At 35.9% G+C, this 26,200-nt stretch overlaps 1 protein-coding gene across 1 annotated transcript in view; it reads right to left on the bottom strand.

Annotated features, from left to right (window-relative positions):
* Positions 1-26,200, bottom strand: part of LOC110294028 (solute carrier organic anion transporter family member 6A1) — a 76,884-nt gene that overhangs the window by 13,905 nt on the left and 36,779 nt on the right. The window contains exons 9-12 of the mRNA XM_021161990.2: positions 20,268-20,421; positions 8,469-8,656; positions 4,655-4,719; positions 2,799-2,936 (exon numbers count right to left, since the gene is read on the bottom strand). Coding sequence (XP_021017649.1) covers positions 2,799-2,936; positions 4,655-4,719; positions 8,469-8,656; positions 20,268-20,421 — 545 coding nt within the window. The remainder of the gene's footprint in view (positions 1-2,798; positions 2,937-4,654; positions 4,720-8,468; positions 8,657-20,267; positions 20,422-26,200) is intronic.

A 26,200-nucleotide genomic window follows, 5' to 3' on the forward strand; every position in this document is an offset into this window, starting at 1 on the left:
GAGGGGTCCAGCTGATATGAGGCCCCCAACACATAGACAGCAGAGGACTGCCGGGTCTGGGTTCAGTCAGAGAAGATGCACCTAACCATCAAGAGACTGAAGTCCCTAGGGAGTTTAGAGGGCTGCTGGGGTGGGGGATAGGGACATCCTCATCTAGACAGGGGGGCAGGGAGGAGGTGTGGGATCTGGGACAGTCAGAGGGTGGACTGGGAGGGGGATAAAGTGTGGAGTAGAAAAAAAGATTAAATAAAAAGAAGCAAAAATAAAATAAAATTTAAAAAAAAAAAGAAAATCATGGGATGATTTTAATGGTGGAAGTCATTTCAAGACAACATAACCTTGAACTCATGGCTTTGTTCTTCTTGATTTCTTTTACATATTTCTTTAGAGACAAAAAGAAAAGTAAGGAGGAAAGAAATAGAAATGTAGAGTTTGTATGGAAAAAGTGTACTAAGAAGCTTAGTGGATGGATCACAGGGCTCCCAATGGAGGAGCTAGAGAAAGTACCCAAGGAACTAAAGGGATCTGCAACCCTATAGGTGGAACAACATTATGAACTAACCAGTACCCTGGAGCTCTTGACTCTAGCTGCATATGTATCAAAAGATGGCCTAGTCGGCCATCACTGGAAAGAGAGGCCCATTGGACATGCAAACTTTATATGCCCCAGTACAGGGGAACGCCAGGGCCAAAAAAATGGGAATGGGTGGGTAGGGAAGTGGGGGGAAGGGTATTGGGGACTGTGATGGTTTGTATATCCTTGGACCAGGGAGTGGCACCATCTGAAGGTGTGGCCTGGTTGGAATAGGTGTGACCTGGTTGGAATGGGTGTGTCACTGTGGGTGTGGGTATAAGATCCTCACTCTAGTTGCCTGGAAGTCAGTCTTCCACTAGCAGCCTTTGGATGAAGACATAGAACTCTCAGCTCCTCCTGTGCCATGCCTGCCTGGATACTGCCATGCTCCCACCTTGATGATAATGGACTGAACCTCTGAACCTGTAAGCCAGCCCCAATTAAATGTTGTTTTTTATAAGACTTGCCTTGGTCATGGTGTCTGTTCACAGCAGTAAATCCCTAACTAATACAGGGACTTTTGGGATAGCATTGGAAATGTAACTGAGGAAAATACCTAATAAAAAATATTTTTTTTTAAAAAAAGAAGCTTAGTGGTATAGTTAAGGCAAGTGCTGGAAAAGAGGATGTCATTATTAACGAAATTTTTCATTAGTAAAGACAGGCTTCTTCATTGGAATAAAGTAAAAGTTACTGTGAGTGCACCCAGATAACTTTCCAATTTGTTAAAGAGAGCCTGAGTGTTTTCTATTCTGAGGAACTTTGCAAAAACTACTACAAATAATGATTCTAGGGCGTGAACGTCTATGATAAGCAGGAAGCGAGTTCTGAGAAGGATTATGATAGATGGAAAAGTAAAGGGAGCCATGTTTAAATTCTACCTTCAAAATATGCTACTGAAGCCAGCAAACACAGCAGAACAGGAAGGTTCTGAATGTTTAGAAGCCAAGAGAGAGAGAGAGAGAGAGAGAGAGAGAGAGAGAGAGAGAGAGAGAGAGAGAGAGAGAGAGAGAGAGAGAGAGAGAGTCCATTTTATGAAGGTGTGAAAGTGAATCCTAGGTGGCAGTGGAAAGCAGAAGATGATAGAGATACCAGAGCAATGAACTATATACCCAAGAGGTCAGCAAACAGCAAGTGGAGCAATATATTGTAGTCAGCAAAGCTGGAGGGTTGGAGACATCTAAAGCTCTGGGACTTCACATGAAGGTTCAGGATCAGACATGTTCACTTAGGATTTCCGATCTTGCTTTGGTCTGTTTTCTCTGCACTATGTCCCAACTCTTCCCCTTTGGAAAGGCAATGTGTCTAATGTGTTTTAGCTATTGAAAATATGTAACTGACATTTGATTTTACGTGGGGCTTACAGCTAAGAGATTGCCTTGAATCTCCAAAGACACTTTGGACATTGGTCATTTAGATAGCATCGAGATTGTTGTGTTTTCTAGATACTTTTAAAAGTTGACTAGATGTATTTTGCATTATGACATGACCTTGAGCTTATAAGAGACAGGAAGTGGAGTGTGGCAGTTTGAATGAGAACATCCCATAGGCTCAGGGGTTTGAACACTTGGATCCTGGTTGTTGGCACTACTTGGGGACATGGAGCCACCTCAGTGGACAAAGTGTATCATTGGAGTGGGGTACGAGAGGTTTGTCCCATTTACACATAACTCTCTCTGATTTCTGTCTATTCAGTAAATACCAACTCTGTACCTAACTGAATAACATGGTGAAATATATATCTTAAAGAATGATCCTAAGTAAATGTGAAATTTTCAGTAACTGAAAAATTACAAAATATGTCTTATATTACAAAAAAATCAGGCTTAGTCTTCAAAAAGATAAAAGGATTTCGAAGATGTAATTTACATCTATAATAGTTTATACAAATTTATATAATATTTAATATTGTAAAAATAAAAAACTCACAAGTGAAATCAATTTGGTCATATAAATGTACAGGGAAAATTAGTTAACAGACTGAAATTATACCACTTATAACCCCTTTTAAAAGAATAACACAGTACTGTAGTGCATTTAATATCATATTACAAGTAGTTACATAAATTCTGTAGTACAACGTTATAAAATACATCCTACATGATTTTATAAGCCTTTAATTATCAACATATTTGCTCATGGTTAATTATTATCTTGCTATAAACAACTGTAAATTCTAAAATCAATTTTATTTACTTAAATTTATACACATTATATCACTTACAGAATCCCATCAGTATGGACATCATTTTTAACTTATTATAGATCCAACAACGTCCTTTGAGTCCACATTTATTTATATCCCAGTAAATACAAGAATGTCTTGTTGTTAATTGAAAAAGCAGTGGCCCAGGGATGGATCCTAGAAAACAGTCAGTGACTATGAGTTCTACATAAAAACACTGTTGAATAGGATTAGAATAATATTTTCTTTAAAAAACACACACACATACTCTTATACACATTATTTAAAATTATTATACCTTTTTAATTGATTGGCTCATCTGAATGTATACCAATATCAGTAGTTTGAAATGATTTTAGAATTCTAAGTTGCTGAATTTGCAGGGAATATTTATGAGACATATTTAGAACACTCATTTAGTTTGTAAAGGAGTGGGATTTCATAAATTATCATAATTTTTAAATTTTCACTCATCCCCAATTTCTCCTGTTTTCTCCCTCATGCCTATCCTCTTAAAATGTTAACACTCTGTATTCCTCCTGCAGTTTTTCATGTCCCATGAGTTCTATTATTCCCCTTTATTATACTTTTATTGAGATGGCAAGACCGTTGTTACCATGTGACTTCTTCATGAAAACTTCATTTTGTCTAAGGCTTTCCTTGGCCCTTTTTTCTAAAGCTTCATCACTTCACAACCTGCCTGAATCCTTCCCTTCCCGATTTTCTCCCCCTCTACTTTCATCTCGCCTATATTCTAGGATCCCTCCTCAGCAAATGCATCCCAGCAAGCAATGAACCATTTCTAGCTTTATCATATGTTTCAGGTTAAAAATACAAATGATTTAAATTACACTACCAACTTTCCAGGCAGGTAGTGCCTAAGGTGCAGTAGTGGTAAAATTGTTTCTGGGGATGAGCAATCACTATCTTAACTGAATCTGAGGACTGCTTTGTAGGAAGGAATTAATGACTAGTATTATAAATGTGGTAAACACACAGAGAGAGACACACACACACACATGGGTAGAAACTCATGTACCCTAGCAAAGAACATATTGATGTTTTTCCAAATGGTCATTTGTGAAATTTCATCCTGAATACTGCTTATTTCCATACATTTGCGTTGTTCCTGATCTGCATCTGAGAGGCTTCTTACTGAGTTAGGTAGTACTTGAAGCAGGCTTGTGTTAAGACTATTTCACTGTGAGTGCTCATCTATAGATGTGACATTTGTATCACCCATCTCTTATCAAAATCCTGGGAAACATCATAGAAGACTGGTTGAGGGAATGTTAAGAGCTAGAGGACAGAGAGAAGAACACAAAACAGTGTCCCCTAGACATGACTTATCTGGTACAAATATGAACTCATAATAGCTGTTGTTACTTTCTCAGGCATTTAAAATATCAAGCCAGTTTAAGATCTCATCATGGATTTGGAAGATGTCTCAGGATATCCAATCTGTTCTCAGGGTAATTATATCCATAGAAACATCACATTAGGGATTGTCGACATCAGTGATGAAACTATTTTAATGAACTTAAATTCTGTTTGGTTACTTTCCAAGCCTATGAGAAGTATGAATTACTTTGAGTATGTTAATGTTCTGTACAATCTCTCACATGTATGAGATGATGAAGATACTTTGGTTCAAATGCATGGTTCCAGCTGATGCAGTGTAATTGATGCATATTTGGTTTAACTGCTTAGCTTTTATTTCACATATTTTCTCTGCAATTGACTCTTATGTTTTTCAGAATTCTCTATTTTCTTCTATTCATTTATTTTGTGTTATTGTACATTATCATTTAATTATAAATTTAAATATACATATAAGCAAATTTATATAGCAAAACTGAACAATTAAATACATTAAAATAGGTGAAAATACATACCAAATAATCTCAAAGTTGTATAGGTCACAGCTATGCCCAGTGAATGTAAATTATGAGGTAAAGTTCTGAAAACAAATATCAATGATATTACCTGTGAGTGACATGTGGTAGGCATATATTTTTAAAAAGATATATAGTTATTTAAATATATAATACATATTTATTTGTATGTATCTTAATGTATGAATATAAGTATTTTATATATTTATGATTATGTATTTATATGTAATGTAGAATTATATATAATAATATGTATAATCTCCTATTCTACAAATCTCTACCCAGTTGACAAAAGTTCAATTTGGCCTATGAATATAGTGTAAAGCCTTCCATTTCTGCACTCTTTTTGTACTTGCTGCCTAAAAACTCAAACTCTATAATTCTTTCCACGGGAAAGAACTTTATGGATCAAATCTGCCTGAACCCCCTTTTCCTGAAACAACTCAGCTCTGTCTAGCTCTCACATTTACTTTCCTCCCCTTGCCAGGTATGGAAATGCTTAGAGTCCATTTCAGCATTGTTAAGTCCACTCTGCATTTTCCTAGTTTGCTGTTTCTGGCAGATTCTACACTCCATAAATTGTATCAGTAAGCCTACACTTAATATTCTGGCCTTTGATTGAGTTCTAACTAAATGGCACTTTGAATGAAGGAGAGAGCGTAAGTCCACTCTTTACCTTCAGGCTTCTCTCCATGGCTACTTGGGGGGAGTGAGTTCTACAGAAGGTTGTCTTCCTTACAAGAGCTCCTCTCTCACTCTCACTCCCTGCAGAGTATGGGGTTGCATACCACACTATAGAATGGCATTCCTTACATCCAGCCTACATTTCTTTATTTTATTCAACTTTACTTGAATTGTCCTAATTTCTGAGTGTTCTCAATTTCATGTGGTACATTTATTATAGTCACAACTCTAAATTAAAATAAATAAAAATATTACTCTGTGTCATTTAAAAGAGGAGATGCTTGTTAAACAACTAAAAATTCATATATATATGTATACATACATATATATATATGAAAATGCAAATAACAAGCAGGAATGACTCTGTATTTTTTATTGATTAGATCAAGTAGTCATTGAAAAGGAAAACTGATAGGGATATATATATATTCCCTAAGGATTTTCATTTAAGTTCATGACTTTATAAAATTAGATTCTACACATGAGATATTATATGCTATGGCCACAATTCCAAGTCCACCTTATTCAAGTAACTTGTTGATACGCAGTTCCATTAACTTTCCAGAAAATGGCATAATTTCAGTCTTCTTTATGGCCAAATAATATTCCAATGTGTGAATATTTGTTATCCATTGTGGAGTATTATAAACACTGCTTCAGTGACCATGGTGTGTAGGTACTATCACTATTTTGTGCTGTGATTCCTCAAATATGTAACCAGCAGTGTTATAAATGAGTCATATAGTAATTCTCTTTATAGTCTTCTTGAGGAACATCCACACTGATTTCCAGGGTGATTATGGAAGGCTATTTCCATCAGCTCAAGGGTAATTCTTTCCCTTACACTCACAAGACTTTCTTATTTATTTTTCTTAAACATAGCCATTCTACTGCAGAAAACGAGACACTGAATGTTTGCTGATTTGCAGTTACTTCATCATTAAAGGTCCTTGCCACTTTTGTGTTTGTATTGTATATCTCTCCTTTTATTTATTGCATATTTGTACTTCTTTTGTAGTGTCTGTACAGTGTATTTTCCCCTTTATTGGTTTAATCATTTGTGCTTCATTTTTTCTGACTTCTTCATATATTCTGAGTATCAATCTACTGCCAAAGGTATAACTGGATATAGTAATCTCCCCAGCTCATTGAACACCCCCTTTCTTAATCATTTTTTTTTACTCTACAGTTTTTTAAAAATATGGTGAAATCTCACTTGTCAATTATTACTCCCTGGTACCTGAGCTGTTGGATCCATTTTCAGAAAGATATTGCCTATGTTTACATTGTGAAGTATCTTCAGAAAATATTTCAGTTATTTTCTATTTTACAATGTCATCATTGGTTTGGCATCTCACATAAGATCTTTGATGTAATTTTCTTGATGTTTATGTCATTTGATTTTATAAATATATTCAAACAGGCTGACTTTTGTGTAACAACTTTGTGTATTACTGCTTTGCTATTAGAATTCAGATGGAATACTGAGGGCCACTTGCTTATTTATTTATTTATTCTAAACCATAGTTTAGTTTTGAAGCCCAGGCTGGTCTTGAACTCATGACCATTTTGCCTGGATCTTCTAGGTTATGGAAAGATAAGTATACAAGACCATGTGATCAGATTTTCTATAAATTATGATATTTATTTTCTTTTTTATACTCCTTTTACTTCTTATTCACATTTTGGTATTCTGGCTGAAATAGCAAGCCTCACATATAACAGTGAGAGTAAACTCTCGTGAGAGGGAGGATGTTTTTTAAAATTCTTATCAGTAACCAATTAAAATGAGAAGGTTAAAAGTAAAGTTTTGGGAATATTTTACCTTTCTCTACTAACACATTTGCTTGAATATTTTACATTATATTTAAGGAAGTAGTATTCATTATTTTTAATCATTTATTTGTGTGTGTCTGTGAGGAAAGGAGAATGAGAATGAGATGAGAAAGAGAAAGGGTGTGGAGGTGCTGCAGAAGTCAGAGGAAACCTTTCAGATGTGGTATTTTCCATCTGCCATGTGATTTCTAAGGGATGGAATTCAGGTTCTCAGACTTAGTAGTAAGTGTCTTTATTCACTGAGGCATTTCTTCAACTCAAGTATAGTTTCTTTTCCATTTAACTTCTTTGAGATTTATATTTTAGTTCATGGAATTATACTTTTAACTGCCCAAATGGGAAGTCTGAATATGATCTTAGATGTCTCAGTATCCCATCAAAATTATAACTGTCACCTTTTTAACACAGACAAGTATTTGTCAAACCACCATGTAGTTATCAAATTACCTATAAACGTCACTATTTCACTCTCGGTTTCTGTTTTCTCCAGTTTTTCACTTTTATCTCTATTTTACACACTCTTCAAACTACCTATTAAAGATGTGCATCTGACTGCAACCCAAGCCCTAGAGAGGCTGAGGCAAAAGTGTCACAGATTTGAGGCCAGCTTGGATTGTACAGGAAGGCCCTATAACAAAAACAGAACACCTGCCTCACCATTTGCCTCATGTTCTGTAGGTAAATTCATTATGCATATTGTGTATTATGTCCAAATTCTCCCCTATTTTCCCTCCCCTCTACTTCTTTATTTTCCTTTTTTTCCCCCATGAGAACTATGCATTTGCTAGGATATGCAACAACATCTGTCTCTACATTAATTCCACAACTAACTGAGAACATGTCAAAAGCAAGCTATTTTTTTCCACTTTGTTGGTCAGCCTATACAAGATAGTTAGGCCACAGATACTTGTTAAATATTTGACAGAATAAGTTTAGAATAATGTTCTTTTATTATCTTTCTAGAGTAACAACGAGTGTTAGGTAGGCTTAACATATTCATGAATAAACTCATAAATGATCAAGGTTGGGTCATTACAGAATAATAAACTGAAATTAACTGAGCCATTTTTTTAAGCTACTAGTACACCAAATTAACTTAATTTAAAATTAACATATACACAAATTATGCTAATAAACAAGTAAAAGTAAAAATTATATATTTGCATGACTTTTAACAACTTTCTCTATTTACTAGTTTAAAACAGAAAATCTTTTGCGGTAAAACTATGAACTATTTCTAAATGTATAATTTCATGAACTAAATATATAATACTTATGACTATAACAGACTTACCGGAGGATAATCAAGGTGATTGGTATACTAACTGAACTAGAAAAAGCAATTGAAGAAAAGAAAAAAGCAAAAAACAAAGGCAATGCATAACACTTGGTGTTACATTTTCCAGAAGTGGCATCAATGAGATCAGCTTCAGAATCTGCATTTGCCAATCCATGTTTAATGCAAGAACAATTGTAGAATGTCTATGAACATTGACAACGAAAAAACAATCTCAGATGCAGCCATGAGAAAACAGCCTTATTTGAATAAAATTTAAAGTTTAGTTCATATACAAAGGGAAACTTCCTAGTTTTTCATTTTTGTTTAAGTGTTTTTAGAATAAATTATAATCATATCATTTTCTGATTCTCTTACCCTCTCCAACCCTTGCTATTTGTCCCCCTTTCAAATTCATAGCCTCTTTTTCTTCAATTGTTGATATATACTAGCTCAGTCTGTATGATGTTACTTGAATTCAGGGCTGATGAATAATAACCAACTAGTATACTTTTCCCTGGAGAAGACTATTTTTCGTCCTCTCAGCATACCTTAGACAGGGGCTCACTGTGTATCTTTGGCTAGTCTGGGATTCACTGAGTTCTGGCTGCCTCTGCTTTGAGAATACGAGATTAAGGGCATGTGCCACCATACCCAGATAACAACTCATTGTTTTAAAGATATTCTCATACTAAACCTGTTATATATTATTTTGAAATGCAATATTGATTTTAAAATAAGAGATATATTGCCCGTCAATAAATTACTTTTTGTGTAGGTATCTGTGGGTGAATAATTGTTGTAAATAACAAAGAGTTCTACAAATTTAAGAAACAGACATCAACCTAGGTTAAATTTATTATCATTGGATAGTAATATAATTTAAGGACAATTAAAGATAAGCTAATGAATAAAGTTAGACTTTAAATGATATTTGAAATACAGATAATTACCCAAGTATGAAAGTTTGTGTAATCGAGCTAATACTTTATTTTGTGTATAATCATGACAAATTTGATTTTCATTAAACTCAGTGGACACATTGCTCCAAGAATCAAAGGGTTTTGTTTATTGTTTGTTTGTTTGTTTGTTTGGTAAAGATTTATTTATTTTATTTCTATAAGTACACTGTAGCTGTTTTCATGCACACCAGAAGAGGGCCACATATCCCTTTACAGATGGTTGTGAGCCACCATGTGGATACTGTGAATTGAACTCAAGGCCTCAGGAAAAGCAGCCAGTACTCTTAACTGTTGAGCCATTTCACCAGCCCCGAAACAAAATTTTTGAGAACACAGTAATTGTAATCCCAGATCACAATTTTAATAATAATCACAGTAATTGTAATGGGGGAGAGAGAAGTGCACACACAAGCGCGCGCACGTACACACACACACACACACACACACACACGTGAAAAGACTTACACAGTGATTGGAGATAAAGAGATCACTTGGGAATTTGTAAGATCATCAAAAAATATCCTTAGTTACAAAGCAATAATTATAACAGAGAAACAAAAATGTAAATATGCTCCCCAAACAGGTAGAAAGATGGCTTAGGCCTGAGTGGTAAAGAACACATTTAAAAGCATAATTAATAAACTGGGAATCTTTACCAACCCTACGTCTGATAGAGGGCTAATATATAACATATACAAAGAACTTAAGAAGTTAGAAACCAGAGAACCAAATAACGTTATTAAAAAAAATGAGGTACAGACCTAAACAAAAATTTCTCAACTGAGGAATAGCGAATAGCTGAGAATCACCTAAAGAAATGTTCAACATCCTTAGTTATCAGGGAAATTAAAATCAAAACAACACTAAGATTCTACCTCACACCAGTCAGAATGGCTAAGATAAAAAAACTCAGGTGACAGCAGATGCTGGCAAGGATGTGGAGAAAGAGAAACACTCCTCCAATGCTCGTGGGATTGCAAGCTGATCAAACCACTCTGGAAATCAGGGTGGTGGTTCCTCAGAAAATTAGAAAATTGGACATAGTACTACTAGAGGACCCAGCTATACCACTCCTGGGCATATACCCAGAAGATGCTCCAACATGTAATAAGGACACATGTTCCACTTTGTTCATAGCAGCCTTATTAATAATAGCCAGTAGCTGGAAAGAAACCAGATGTCCCTCAACAGAGGAATGGATACAGAAAATGTGGTACATTTACACAATGGAGTACTACGCAGATAATAAGAACAATGAATTCATGAAATTCTTAGGCAAATGGATGGAACTAGAAAATATCATCCTGAGTGAGGTAACCCAATCACAAAGGAACACACAGGCTATACACTCACTGATAAGTAGATATTAACCCAGAAGCTCAGAATACCCAAGATACAATTCACAGACCAAATGAAGCTCCAGAAGAAGAAAGATCAAAGTGTGGATATTTTGGTCCTTTGTAGAAGGAAGAACAAAGTAATACCCATGAGAGGAGATATAGATACAAAGTGTGAAGCAGAGACTGAAGGAAAGACCATCTAGAGACTGACCCACCCGGGGATCCATCCCTTATACAGTCATCAAATGCAGACATTATTGTAGATGCCAAGAAGTGCTTGCTGACAGGAACCTGATAGAGCTCTGCCAGGGGCTCTGCCAGTGCCTGACAAATACAGAGGTGGATGCTCTCAGCCACCCATTGGACTGAGCACAAAGTCCCCAGTGGTGGAGCTAGAGTAAGGAGCTGAAGGAGCTTACAGCCCCATAGGAGGATCAACAATATAAACCACTCACTGCCCCCAGAGATTCCACGGACTAAACCACCAACTAAAGAGTACACATGGAGGGACCCATGGCTCCAGCTGCATATGTAGCATAGGATGGCTTTGTTGGACATCAATGGGAGGAGTGACCCTTGGTCCTGAGAAGGCTTGATGACCCAGTACAGGGGAATGCCAGGACAGGGAAGTGGGAGTGGGTGGGTTGATGAGCAAGGGGAGAGAGGATAGGATAGGGGATTTTTGGAAAATAAACCAGGAAAGAGGATAACATTTGAAATGTCGATAAAGAAAATATCTAATTAAAAATAGAAAAAAATAACATAATTATGCAAATACCCAAACTAAAATTATTCAGCCCACAAATTTGCCAAATGTCTATATGCTAAACATCATTTTCATTTGAGGGTGCATATTTGTAAACAATATAAGAAATATGTTTGCCATTAGAGAGCTTCCTACTTAGAAAAAGCAAGCAATTAAACATCGCAGAAGAAAGTTTTATATGATTTATATGTGGTTACTATCAAGAAAAATAGGGCAAGAAAAATTGCAGGCAGTATTAGGGGAAATAACTTTTGTACTTAGCAGTATCAGGGATTGCATAACTAATGGAATACTATTTGAGACGAAATTTTAAGAATGATTGGAAGAACATTACAAGCCTATCTGGAAATGTGTTCCAGATAAGAGAAGGAAAGCAGTCAGGCATAAAGCAGCGAACTAGAACTTGCTTGACAAGTTCAGTTACCAAGCACTGCTAAGGCAAGAGCAGAATGTGAAACAATAAGAAAACAAAGCAAAACAAAACTAAACAAAAAACAAACAACAACAACAAACAAGGAAGGGAATCAGAAATGTAAGTTGTATAAAACTTGGTAATTGCAAATTAGGTTAAGGAACATGCGGGGATGAAGGTGAGGAATTACCTGAAAGGTTAGACCCTTGGTGAGAACAGAAAGCAAAAGGGAGCATATTAGTCATAATGCTCGCACACACACAAAGTCGCCTCCAGTTTGTTTTTAATTGGGAAAACTACTCAAGTTAATTGATGCCAGCAGGGCACATCAAGGAGAACCTCCACAGAGGAGGACTCAGAACAGACTTCCATGGCATCTCCAACAAAAAACAGAGTGGGAAGTGAGTTTATAGCAATAAACAAACAAAAAATGGTGCTTGTAGATTTCTTCAGAGTCCTGTCTAAACTGGTGAAAGATGCCTTCCTTCCTTTGTAGCAGAGATAGCCACATGCTGAATAACTCTTCCCTGCTTTTAGGCAAACTGAGAGAGGCAAGAGAACTACTTCATAAATATGCTCAAATCAAAAATATTTATATTAGAGAGGCATACTTGCAGGTAATGTGCTCTGACTTCCTTCCCACACATCATAAAGACAATAGTAAATTACAGGTGAGAAGAGTTGGTGAAATCCTACCATTTCTCATATCATTTATAAGCTAATGATGAACAGTGCTTATAAATTATAGAAGGTGGGTTATAAAAATGCCACTGAAATGATGCAGCAAAATATATTTAATTCCAATAGTAAAAAAGAATTTGCAACTAATTTGTTTAACTTAATCAATGTGTGAGATTTTTCTTTTGTTCATGAGTCAATAATTTTTATTTGAAAAAAATTAACATTAATACAATGAAGGTAGATTAAAATTCTTCTATATAAAATATATTAAATATTAAAATAAGAGTTGAAATTGCAGTTTAAAGATATATGTAAGTGTTAGGTAAGAGAAGCAATAGCCATAACACATCATACATGAAGATACAGATACATGGAAGATAAATCAGATAAAGTCATCGAAAGAAGGCTAACATTAAGACTCTAAAGTCATTGAAAGTAGATTTGAAGACAGACTATAGTTAACAGTCATGTAAAAGAATGTTTTATGAAGAAAAAATATCCTCTAATAAGACATAACAGTGTTCCATATACATAACACAGCCTCAGAAATAAAACACAAACAAGAAAAGATTTCGAAACTGTGCAAGTATGCAATCTTTCTCAATTGTGATATGGATAACTTGGTGTTATTAGGAGAAGATCCAAATAAGAAGTAAAATGGGCTTGAAATGAAGACATAAACAATAAATATCAGCAAAGTCTTATTTGATATGGTGGATGGAGTTCGTTGAAAGAAAAGAGTATATCAGAAACTACCAGAAAGAGAACTAAGTATATATAACATTGCTAGACATTTGCATTCTGTGATATCATGGGATCATTGTAGAGGAATTTTAATCTAGCAACATGGTTGCTCTGGCAATAGATAGCATCCAAACACCTAGGCCTTTGTGATCTGGCTGCAATGAAAAAAACACCACACACCTTTATTTCCTCTGGCTGGAATACAGACAAGGCTTTAGTGGATATATTTAATCCCAAATAACAACATCTAAGTGAGAGGCAGACAAAGTGATGAATCAGAGAAATATTTGACAGGGAGCAAAGAAGAAAGAAGACATAGAAGAGCAGCTTGGGAGAAGGAGATGGTGTGTGTGTGTGTGTGTGTGTGTGTGTGTGTGTACGACAGTTTTTTTACCAGGACAATTTTATATATACAGGTCCAGGTGAAGACAGAAAGAGCCAGAAGACTAGAACAGAATGCCAAAGTTAGTATGAGGCCAGGCAGAGAAATTCAGAAGTTGAGAGTAGCCCGATTGAATTAACTTGGAGAGGAGTTTGGGAAAGAACATGTGAGCTGAACCAGCTATAGTTCAGAAAGAGGCAGAAATTCTGACCTTATTCAGCAGTAAGTCTCCAAGACAATTAAGTCAGGCGAATACTAGGTACTTTTATAGACCATAAAGGTGAAATTAAAATTTAGGTGTAATTGCAGAGGAATCACTATAGAATAAAGGATCAATTAATGACTGAAAACCAGATCAATGAAAATAACTATATTTAAACACAAGAAAAGAGATGGAAACACATGGAAAGTACTAAAAGGTATGGGACAGTGTAGAAAAGTCCTCCTCCTCTCTGTGTTGGGAAGTAATTCAAGATGGCTATATGATTTCTTCCATAGCTCATGCATGACTGCATAGTACCATGGGGAAAGAATCTATGGTTTTTAGTTCCCTTTCTAAACTATAATACAAGTGTAATGAAAAAGGAAGCTACTTTGAGTAAACCTCACCTGCCTAGGTGAGCTTCAAACCATACCAGGATTTTCTGGATGTCATAGTTTCAAGCAGGCAACGTAAGATTCTATTTTGTTGGCCTTGGGGGAAAGGGTTCATCTCTTCAAGAATTTGAGTAGTCCATAATAGTCAAAACTGCTTCTGAAGAGAGCTAGCAAAGAAATACATATTTCATTTCTTTCAAGCTCAAAGAAATATATGTGCTTACAAGTCATTCCTTCTCAGACCTCCTAGAAAGACCAGATCACGTACTCGCCCCCTGATTTCTTTCCATACAACTAAGTCATGCTATCTCTTGGGTTCTGAACTTAGAATTGAGATGTCATGACTAATGTTATTTAAAAGGCACAAATGTATTGCTAATTCACTAGGTAGGGAAAAGAATAACAAATGTCACACATGCATCTGGACTCAAGATGCAAATCAATCAATCAATCAACCAATAAAGTGAAAATTATATCCAAGTTAAGTGAAACTACAGATAGCACAGAACAATGAGAAAATTCTAAATGCATCTGGAGACAGCCAGAAGATAACAATAGAGCTTAGTGGTGGTGACTTTTGATTATTAGTTTGGCTTGTGTGTACATGAGGTTGGTTCCAGAGCTTAGTTAGTGTAAGAACAGGTGACTAGTAGGAAGGGTCCAGAAGGAAACAAAGTGACAGCATCACTCAGTGCAGGCACACTCCCTCCTTCCTTTATGCAGTAAGGTGAGAACTTTAGGCAGCCCCCCCCCCTTAAAACTAATGCAGCCAACTACAAGGGGTTAAAGATGTGAAAGCCCAAAGAAAGAAAATCTTTGTTTCTTCCTATTGTTTTCCTTGGGTGTTTGAAAAAGAATCACAAAGTCCAAAATTGTGTATTTTAATTGCTTGGGGGAAAGCTAGTAACCCATGACCAGTTAAAAGTTCTCAGACATGATGGAGAAATTCTTTAAGCAAAAGTAAATCATGAGAAAGAAAAAAAAATATTACAAAAATGTGCAAATCTTGACTGTAAAAAATAAACAGTAATAGTGCATGTCATTTAAAATATATGAGCATGTAGGACTATAAATTTCTACAGCCACTATGGAAATATATCTGGTAGTTCCTCAAGAATTTCTTAATAGATCTACCACAAGACCCAGTTATTCAAATATTGGGCATATACCTAAAGGAGTCTACATCATACTACAGAGACTCTTGCTCAACAATGTTCATTACTGACCTATTAAAAAGTGCCAGAAATTAGGAACAACATAAATGTCCATCAACAGATCAATAGATAAAGAAAACATGCTACTATGGTATTTTTATACACTGGAATATTACTCAACTGAGGAGGAGGAGGAGGAGTGAGGAGGAGGGAGGAGGAGGAAGGGGTAAAGGAAGAGGAGGAGGGGGGAGGAGGAGGGAGGAGGAGAAGGAGAATGAAAATTGCAGGTAAATGGAACTAGGAAAAAAGGTGATCCTGCATCAGATAAAGGAGACTCCCAAAAGATGAATATGTTATGGATTCCCTTATATATGCAAAACTCCATTTAAGTCAATGGTAAGCAACCTGCACTCCATGGAATCATAGAGGATGTATGTAGAGTCAGAGACTTGGAGGAGGGTTGGATCTCCCTAGGAGGGTGAAACAAAATAGTTAGGTATGGATGGACAGGAATGGGTGGGGGAATAGGATGGGAGGATCAACTAGGAAAAGGGAGATGAGAGAATTAAGGGAGGAAATATGGAAAGGACAGCTAATACTTTGGGTATTTGAAAAGTTGTGTGCAAGCCTAATGACGGTAGATGCTTCTTTACATATATGCATATATGAAATAAATCTCCAAATAACAGGGGAGACAAAACACAAACTATTCAAGAAGCTCGGGCCATTGCTAAGGATATAGTTTGTTTTCCCCAACTGATGGTAAGTCCTTCTTGCTGAAATGACAATCACATAATTCCCTGACTGAATTTGAAGAAGTTGCACTGATGCCTACATAGAGCCTTCACCCCTACCAACTAGTGTTCAGCTATAAGGCACTGCAAGGTACTCTGCATGCTACAGAGGAAAATTGTAAGTACCAAATGTATCTGCAAACGCTGTGATCTACAACGATGGTCTTCCTGAAAGTATATTGATTCCATCGCGGCCCAAATGTTGTTACAGTAACCAAAACATATCTGCCTGGATGTAAGGACACTCTATGAGATGGAACCCATGGCCAACCTTTGTAGTGGCTAAGAAAAATGACCACATAGGTCATGGCCTCAGAGGAAAATCTAATACTACTGCTTTGTTAACAAAATACAATGACTTATGATATTCAGCTATACACATAGATCAGTGTCTTACGTGGCCATCATCAGAGAAGCTTCCTTCTGTTCCAGGCAGATTGGAACAAATGATGAGACTCATAATTGCAGAGAGTGAGAGCTCTTGGAACATCACTCTTAAATGGGATGTCTCTGTCAAATTTCCCTATGTAAGGGTTCAAATAACTCTTCATAGGAGGAGGAGGAAGGATTTTTTAGAGCCAATGGGGATGGAGGACACCAAGGAAACAAGGCCTTCTAGACACAACAGGACTAATGCACATATGACTTCACAGAGACTGTGGCAGTATGTACAGGTCTGGACCTGACTGGGTTACCAGCTCTGAGAGGGGAAGTAGATATAACCCTTTCTTCCTAACACAGAAGTGGTCTCCACTTTACAATCACTTGTGAATGAAAATACAGTTTTCTCCAACCAAGTCTCATTGAGAACTCAAACGACTTTCAAGTGCAGGCTGCATGTCCATCAATTGCTAGATAATACAAAGCAAACTCAAACACAATATTTCTGTCTGTCTGTCCATCTGTCTGTCCATCTATTCATCTGCTTGCACACCTGCCTATCTCCATCTGTCCTTCATCTATCTGTCTGACAACGCTTTGTCTGGGGGCATTTATTTATTTATTTACTAACTACAGATAATTTGCTTATAAAGTACAGTTTTCAGTTTTATTTTTCAGGCTATTCTGTGACTGTCAAATGTGTGCCTCTTAGCATCTATATGTGTTTTTTGTTTGTTTGTTTAGTTTTTTTTCTTCAGCTACTTTTCTATGTTTTGTTCTACTCTGGCTTTTAAAATGTATTATTATTATTATTATTATTATTATTATCCTGATTGTCTTTTAATGATATAGAGAAAGACAGGTTTTAGGTTTGAATGGGTAGTGATGTGGGGAGGATCTCGTATAGGTGGAGGGGGTAACTCTACTCACTATATTTTGTATGAAAAAACATTTTCTATTTAAAAAATTAAAAATAAAATGTATGAGTGCCTGCAAAAAAATAAAAAGAATCAAGAAATAGAGCTTGGGAAAGGACTCATTCAATGGAATGGTTGCCATGCACCAAGAAGAACCAAATTTGAATAGTCAATAGCCAAGGGAAAAGGGAATATAATCCCCTAGCTCTGGGTTGGGAAAATGAGAAAGGAGATAACTGGCCACCTAGCCTAACCAAAGGGATGAGATCCAGATTCAATGAGAGACCTTTTCGCAAAATTTAAGGCAGAGAGCAACTGAGGAAGACATTTACCAACTTCTAAATTACACACACACACACACACACACACACACACACACACACGGTAAATCAAATGAATTAATAAGATGTTAAAAAAATAAAAACTATCCAAAGTCAGGACAAATAGTTTAAGCATATTACAGGTGAAGGAGATTCTAATAGCTCCTTTCTGTTTACTAAAAAAATATTAGTCTTTGGGGTATACCAAGGAAAATCACAATTTATTTTAAAATGTCCATTATTCTTCAGAGGTAAGTAAATGTTTTGATAAATTAGAAACACTTGAATAGCTTCTTACATCTGCCACATCTCATTAGAATCCTCTATGATTCTCTTTACATTTGTATGTCTTGCAGTATCTATTTCATATGTAGGATTGCCATACTTTCTTCTTGTGTAAGATTATTTTACAAATTCAAATATAAAAGAAAAAAATCCATGTATTATATTTCATTGTCTGTCTAATCTGAGATACACTTTCTGCTTTGCAATACTCTATGAACTCTGACAAAAAGCTGTCACTATCCTTTGTCACCTAAGAGATTCCTTCCTTAATGCTTTGGATGAAATGAATTGGCTCCTCCATTGAGTATGGGAATGAGGTGTCTGTTGAGCTCAAGAAGCTGCTGATAGAAGTTCTCAGCCTTGATATCTTATACTCAGAGCTGCATCAGCTAACAGGAAGAACCAGTCAAAGGGGCAAGAACATAAAGGAAATTCCCAGGGTTTTTAAAATATAAGTATGTGGAAAAAAATGGGAGCATTTTTAGAAGCATAAATTGTTGGCTTAAAGAGACCCAAATGCAGATTACTAATATGAAAAAAGACATAATTTTCATATCCATGTAGGCGTTGTTTCTCCCTCATTGTTCAAAATTATTTTGTCATTTCAGTTCTTTCTTTTTTAATGCTGAGTCTGCACACTTTTCAGTTCCATTCTTATCAGTTTTCTCTAACCACAGACTTTGTTTTTGTTAATTTGACTTAAATGCTATTGTTTCCATCTAAGATTATTGTCTTTCTATACAGCTTCTGGCAGCTATACCCTTCACCGGAAACTTTTCATTTTTAAATAGTAAATGCTGTTATACATGATGTGTGACAATTTTGTGGGATACTTTTATATTTGATATGCATTATGAATTAATTTCCTTGTAGAAATATAAAACAATTAAAATGATTTCATGAGATGAATGCTTCTAAGTAGGATTCCCCACACAGGAAAGTAGTTCAATAATTATACTGTGCTTAGCCTCTCATTAACTGTACATTTGATGTATTGTGGCATGGTGGACATTTACAGCTATGTTTACTAAATGCCATGAATGGAGGGTTGGATATTATCCCCAGCACCTACATAAAAATTCAAGTGTGGTGTTGTACTTGTAACCCCACTGCTTCAAATACAGAAATGTGTGGATCTCTGGGGCTCTTGGGGGCCAGGTACCCTAGTCTATTTGGAGGAACTCCAGGTCTGTGAAAGACTGCCTCAAAGATCAAGGTGCTGATCCTGGGGAATGATCTCAGAGATTGTCCTCTGACCAGCATTTCATTTTAATGTCAAATGCTTTTATATTTGTGCATATGTGTTTCACATGCACACACATACATACATGCATCAAAAGAAAACATGTATACATACAAAATGAAAAGAAAAACCTGTAAACATAGACAAGTAGTATATTTCTAATTGCTCTCTACAACATAAGTATTAAGAAAAAAAGACTCTGGGTGGTCCTAGCAGTCCAGGGGATAAGAAATTCATGTTAGTACCAAAAGATGTGTAACTACACTATCTTTTAGTAAAGTCAGTTGGTAGTTCTTTAAAACAGAAAGCAGATACAACTCAGCTAAGTTATATTTCTCCAATTCACATGAGCTCTCTATATCTCGGTTTTCTAGAATGTAAGATATATTTTGTGAAAGCATTGTATATGTGGCAAGATCTGGTGCACAAAGAACTAGGAACTGGGGATATAGCTAAGCAGTAGAGCATTGTATTCAACCTCCTCACATACTTCAAAATAATATCCATAACTGAGTTACTGTGGAGCGGAAATAGGAAACAGAAGGAAACTACAGAGTGTGCATTTTGAATCTCAGCCGAAGACACATTTGAAGGAAAGATGAGTCACAGGATAGCACTGGCAAACCCTTTGGTTATATAAAAAAATTATGTAAATATTTCAGTGAGTGCTGATGAAAAGGAATTCTGAAAACACAAAGTAGGATTTCTTTCTATGTTGTTGAAATAAAAAACTATGGAAAATATAAAAGCAAAATTCTAGAGAGAGCCAAGAGTAAAATCTAATCACTATCTACAAATTGAGCATGCTACTGGTGAGGAAGAATCATAAGAAAATTTACCTTGTCATAGTCTAGGTGTTTAGAAGCAAGGCAGCCTGCAAAGCAGGGAGAGAAATATTCAGTCTCATCTCTTCCACAGACAGAAGAATAGATGGAACTTTCACAACCACAGTGTGCATTGCATGGAGCTGTGAGGTTTCCCAAACTACCTGTTCTGTTAAATTGAGATTAAATAAAATTATAATACCTTCATTTAAATTTAATGCATACATCAAGATATCAATAAAATTCATAAGTATGCTTATTGAAATAATTTTTAACATATTTACTAAGGTATAAAAGCATAATAAAAACATATTTAAGAGTGTAGCACATGACACTGTAGCCCTGGAGAGGTGACTTAGCACTTAAGAGAACTTTCTGCTCTTCCAGAGTACCAAAATTCTGTTCCCAACATCATCATGGCAGCTCACAACACTTTGTAATTCCAGTAACAGAGAATCTTCTGCCTCTTTGGTTTCTGCAAGCATCAGGCATGGATGTGGTACATAGGAGAACACTCAAACACAAAATCTAAACATAAATATATCTTAAAAATGTACCACTTGATTGATTTTATGCTATAGTGAAATTGTCACTATGGTCATATTAACAAGTAAAATCACCACCTACAAGAGGTCCCCCAGCCCCACCTTCTTCAAAGATTTCCTTTACCCCTTTGTAATTCCTCTTCTTTTTTTTTTTTTTTTTTTGGTTTTTCGAGACAGGGTTTCTCTGTGTATCCCTGGCTGTCCTGGAACTCTGTAGACCAGGCTGACCTCTAACTCAGAAATCTGCCTGCCTCTGCCTCCCGAGTGCTGGGATTAAAGGCAAAAAATTTCTCCTCTTTTCTTTTCTCTTTCTTCCTTCCTCTTTCTTTCTTTCTTTCTTTCTTTCTTTCTTTCTTTCTTTCTTTCTTTCTTTCTTTCTTTCTTTCTCTTTCTTTCCTTCCTTCCTTCCTTCCTTCCTTCCTTCCTTCCTTCCTTCCTTTCTTTCTTTCTTTCTTTCTTTCTTTCTTTGTTTCTTTCTTTGTTTGTTTCTTTCTTTCTTTCTTTGTTTCTTTCTTTCTTTCTTTCTTTCTTTCTTTCTTTCTTCCTTCCTTCCTTCCTTCCTTCCTTTCTTCTTTCTTTCTTTCTTTCTTTCTTTCTTTCTTTCTTTCTTTCTTTCTTTCTTTCTTTCTTTCTTCCTTCCTTCCTTCCTTCCTTCCTTCCTTTCTTCTTTCTTTCTTTCTTTCTTTCTTTCTTTCTTTCTTTCTTTCTTTCTTTCTTTCTTTCTTTCCTTTTCTCCCTCCTTTCCTCCCTCCCTCCCTCCCTCCCTCCCTCCCTTCCTTCCTTCCTTCCTTCCTTCCTTCCTTCCTTCCTTCCTTCCTCCCTCCTATCCTTCCTTTCTTTTCTTCCTTCCTCTTCCTTCCTCTTTCTTCTTTCTTTCTTTCTCTCTTTCTTCTCTCTTCTTCCTCCTCCTCCTCTTCTTCCCTGTTTCCTTTCCTTCTCTTTCTTTTTCTCTTCCTTCCTTCCACCTTTCCTCCCTCTATTTTCCTCTGTTTTTCCTTGTGTGACAGACCAATATAATCTCACTATATAGTCAAGGCTGACCTTCAACTCATGGCGTCCCTCCATCTCCCTTATGTTTCCCATATTCTATGGAACGTTTTTGTTTTTGTTTTCACATCAGAAAGTAACAGATGTTGAATTTTATCAAGTTGTATTTTTTGTACACCTCAAGAACTTCCATTTCATTTTCAGTTTGTTTAGTAGGATATATCTCTTGATTCTTATCTCTTAATATGGTTTTCCTGATGATTCTTGGTTGATTATATATACATATATGTATATACATAGACATATATAAATGTATATGAATAAATTCATTAAATATTCAATTCTGAGATTAAATTTTTGCATTTTATCACCATAAGCATTTTTTTTTATTAATTTGTATTTTGAAATACTCAAAGTTCTCTTTGCTACCTACTTAAAAACATGTAAGTTATTAACCATGATTATATTATTGTGTTATACATATTAAGAGTCATTTCTTATATACAAATGCCTCCTTTAATATACTGACCATTTTTTTCTCCAGTCACTTTTTTTTTTAAAGATTTATTTATTTATTTATTTATTTATTTATTTATTATATGTAAGTACACTGTAGCTGTCTTCAGACACTCCAGAAGAGGGCGCCAGATCTCGTTACGGATGGTTGTGAGCCACCACGTGGTTGCTGGGATTTGAACTCTGGACCTTCGGAAGAGCAGTCGGGTGCTCTTACCCACTGAGCCATCTCACCAGCCCCTCTCCAGTCACTTCTTACTCTCACAATTATCCAGCCTTTGGTAGCCACAATTTCTCTGTGTCTCTTAGTTTATTGAGCAGGGTTTTATGATTTTATTTATCTTTTCTTTTTTATTTGATATTTTCTTTACATTTCAAATGTTATCCCCTTCCTGGTTTCCCTCCCTACTGGAAACACCCTATCACATCCTCTCTCTCCCTGCTTCTATGAGGGTGTCCTCTACCCATTCACCCACCCACTCCTACCCTCCCCCCGCCCTTGATTCCCTATACTGGGGCATCTATTGAGCCCTCATAGGACCAAGGACCTCTCCTTCCATTGATGCATGACAAGGTCATCTTCTGCTATATATGAAGCTGGAGCCATGTGTACTCCTTTGTTGATGCCTTTGTCCCTGGGAGTTCTGTGGGGTCTGGTTGGTTGATGTTGTTGTTCTTCCTATGGGGTTGCAAATCCCTTCAACTCCTTCAGTTCCTTCTCTAACTCCTCTACTAGGGACCCTGCACTCAGTCCAATGGTTGGCTGCAAACATCCGCCTCTGTATTTGTAAGGCTCTGGCAGGGCCTCTTAGGAAACAGCCATATCAGGCTCCTCTCAGCATGTGCTTCTGGGCATTCACAATAGTGTCTGGGTTTGGTAACTGTATATGGGATGAATCCCCAGGTGAGACGGTCTCTGGGTGGCCTTTCCTTTTTAAAAAATTAGTGTAGGTTGGCCTTGAGCTTACTGTTTAATTATAAATTTCACTGCAGTAAAAGTTCTGTGGTTAAATTCATTCTTGAAAATTTTGTGTCATTTGTTTTTTGGAAGTACAGCTAAAATATTATTTTTTCATAATCATCATATGGTTAATTCAACCTAATTGCATTAATTTATTTCCATCCAGCCCTTTGAGACTTTATGGTGTCTGCTGTAATTGCTTTCTTTGATCTTTAATTTTAATAACTTCAGTTTCTCTGATTTTCTAGTTTAGTTGAAGGATAGGAAGTTATTTACTTATTTATTTTTCAAAGAATCAGTGTTGTATTACACTAGTTTTGGGGGGTCTGGAGAAATGGCTCAGGAGTTAAGAGCACTTGTTGCTTTTCTTTCTAGAGAACCAAAGTTTATTTTTTTGCGACCAGGTATTCCTGTATTGTATGGAATTACATTATGCCTGCAGTTCTAGGTCTTTTGAGTCTGACACCTTCTTCTGGTTATAGGCACCCACACATGCAGCATACACAAAAATAAAATAAAGATTCTAAAAATAGGACTCCTTTCTGTATTTTTATGTTTCTGGCACATCTTTTTTTTCTTTTTTAACAATTTCTACTAATTAGTTACTGTTGAGAAAGTAACTGGTTCCGAATAATGAAAGCAAAACAAACCAAAAATCTATAGGTCACAGGACCAATAGCAGCTTCCATGATACTCATTTAGACTACCTTGCTCACAGGTATCTAAATCAATCTCTTCAAACTACTGGTGTGAAAATTTGTCCCTCATACCAGTAGCATCACCGATTGCCTGTAAACTTAAAATTCTCAGTTTTGTTATATTAGAAATTGCAGGATGGGAGCCAGCAATCTATAACCTACATGTCTCATAGGAGATTGTTATTAAAGTTGAGAAAAAAATAGTGTTTTAAAGTGGATGCTCACAGTCAGCTATTGGATGGATCACAGGGCCCCCAATGGAGGAGCTAGAGAAAGTACCGAAGGAACTAAAGGGATCTGCAACCCTATAGGTGGAACAACATTATGAACTAACCAGTACCCCGGAGCTCTTGACTCTAGCTGCAAATGTATCAAAAGATGGCCTAGTCGGCCATCACTGGAAAGAGAGGCCCATTGGACTTGCAAACTTTATATACCCCAGTACAGGGGAACGCCAGGGCCATAAAGTGGGAGTGGGTGGGTAAGGGAGTGGGGGGGGGAGGGTATGGGGGACTTTTGAGATAGCATTGGAAATGTAAATGAGGAAAATACCTAATAAAAATATTTTTAAAAAAGAATGTAATAAATTGTGAAATGTTGTAAGCAGAACATAATTCAGCAGTCAAATTTCTTTCTTTTTTTGTGTGGTTTTTTTTTTGTTTGTTTGTTTTTGTTTGTTTGTTTGAGACAGTGTTTCTCTGAATAGCCCTGGCTGTCCTGGAACTCACTTTGTAGACCAGGCTGGCCTCGAACTCAGATATCCACCTGCCTCTGCCTCCTAAGTGCTGAGATTAAAGGCGTGCACCACCACGCCCCGCTAGCAGTCAAGTTTCTTATGTCGTGACAAGTTTTATTGTACATCTATTGATCTCTTGCTTACCGGAAAATTATGTAAAGATGTATCAAATTATGTTTCCAGTTGTATATGTAAATTTTCCTGGGATATATTTTTGAAACATGTAACATTCTTATGTTGGAATGTCTGCTTTATATACATTATGCTCCTAAGTATTAATAATGTATCACCTAGCTGTCCTGAATCATGTAAAGATATTTAGTTAAGACAATACCACCATACTTGTTTGGTTTCACTATAGATTTTTACTTCTTACATTTGAGTTTTCCAAATTGGTTTCATTGATTTCTTATATAATGGAGTATATTTTCAACTCAATACCCCCACACACACACACACACGTACATAAAGTACATACTCTGAGGTATATGAAACTCTTTCTTAGGGGGAAATTATATATATTTTCTTTTAATTAAATGTATTTTAAAACATAATTCCATTTGAATTTTTTGTATTTTAAAATGATAGTCTATGGATTATGAATAATTTTCAAATGAATTTGTAGAGAAGGCATGTCTATGACATTTAACATTCAAGTACATGAGTGCTTACAATACTTTACTCACTTAAATGAGTAGGATTTTACTTTATTTGTAAATGCTTTGTTCACCTTGAATATTTGGGCCACTTATTTGGGCATCTTATTTTTTAATTGGCAAACAAATTAATAGAAATTGGATGCTTTTCCATTTATTTTCTGCTGAAGTGAGGGAGCAATTAAATCTAAGTATTTTTGTGTTCAGCGATTTTTCATTTGACATGACATTAATTATCTAGTTCCAGGGCTTTCTCAATTTTCATTTTTCAAGCATTTCTCCTTTGCCTGTTATACATATTTCATAAAACTTACCATAGTTCAGTTATAAATATATCTATTATTACTATGTCTATAGGCTCATCACTTTCCTCTAAGTCCCATGGATGAATTTGTGAAAGAAGTGAAGTTACAGTCTTGTTTTATATCCCTTTAGATAGCTCCAGTAGCATTTATTGGATAGTAGTTTGTTATATGCTATCCCATTGTAGTTGAAAGTGCTATTATTCTTTTTTATCATTTCACTTACTTAATCCTTTGGATTTAAGTGTCATTTATGTTCTTTAATATTTAATATTAACTCTTGCCAAGCACTTTAAACTTTAGATATTTAATCTAAAAAGTCCATGTAGATGCTCATATATTCTTTAAATTTATTGTTTGATGTTTATAGGAAAGTAGACAGATCAGTTCAAGAACACAGGTCAAATCACATTACACATATTCTACATATTCTAGTAACATCTTGTACATGCTACATACTCTAACTCAAAGTTCTAGTTTTGCTCATAAGTCACTAATAAATGCATGATAAATAAATATATATATGAGATGCCTACATTTAATATGA

The sequence above is a fragment of the Mus caroli genome, unplaced genomic scaffold (assembly GCF_978045245.1).
Source record: "Mus caroli unplaced genomic scaffold, Mus_caroli_1 scaffold_1, whole genome shotgun sequence".
NCBI lineage: Eukaryota > Metazoa > Chordata > Mammalia > Rodentia > Muridae > Mus > Mus caroli.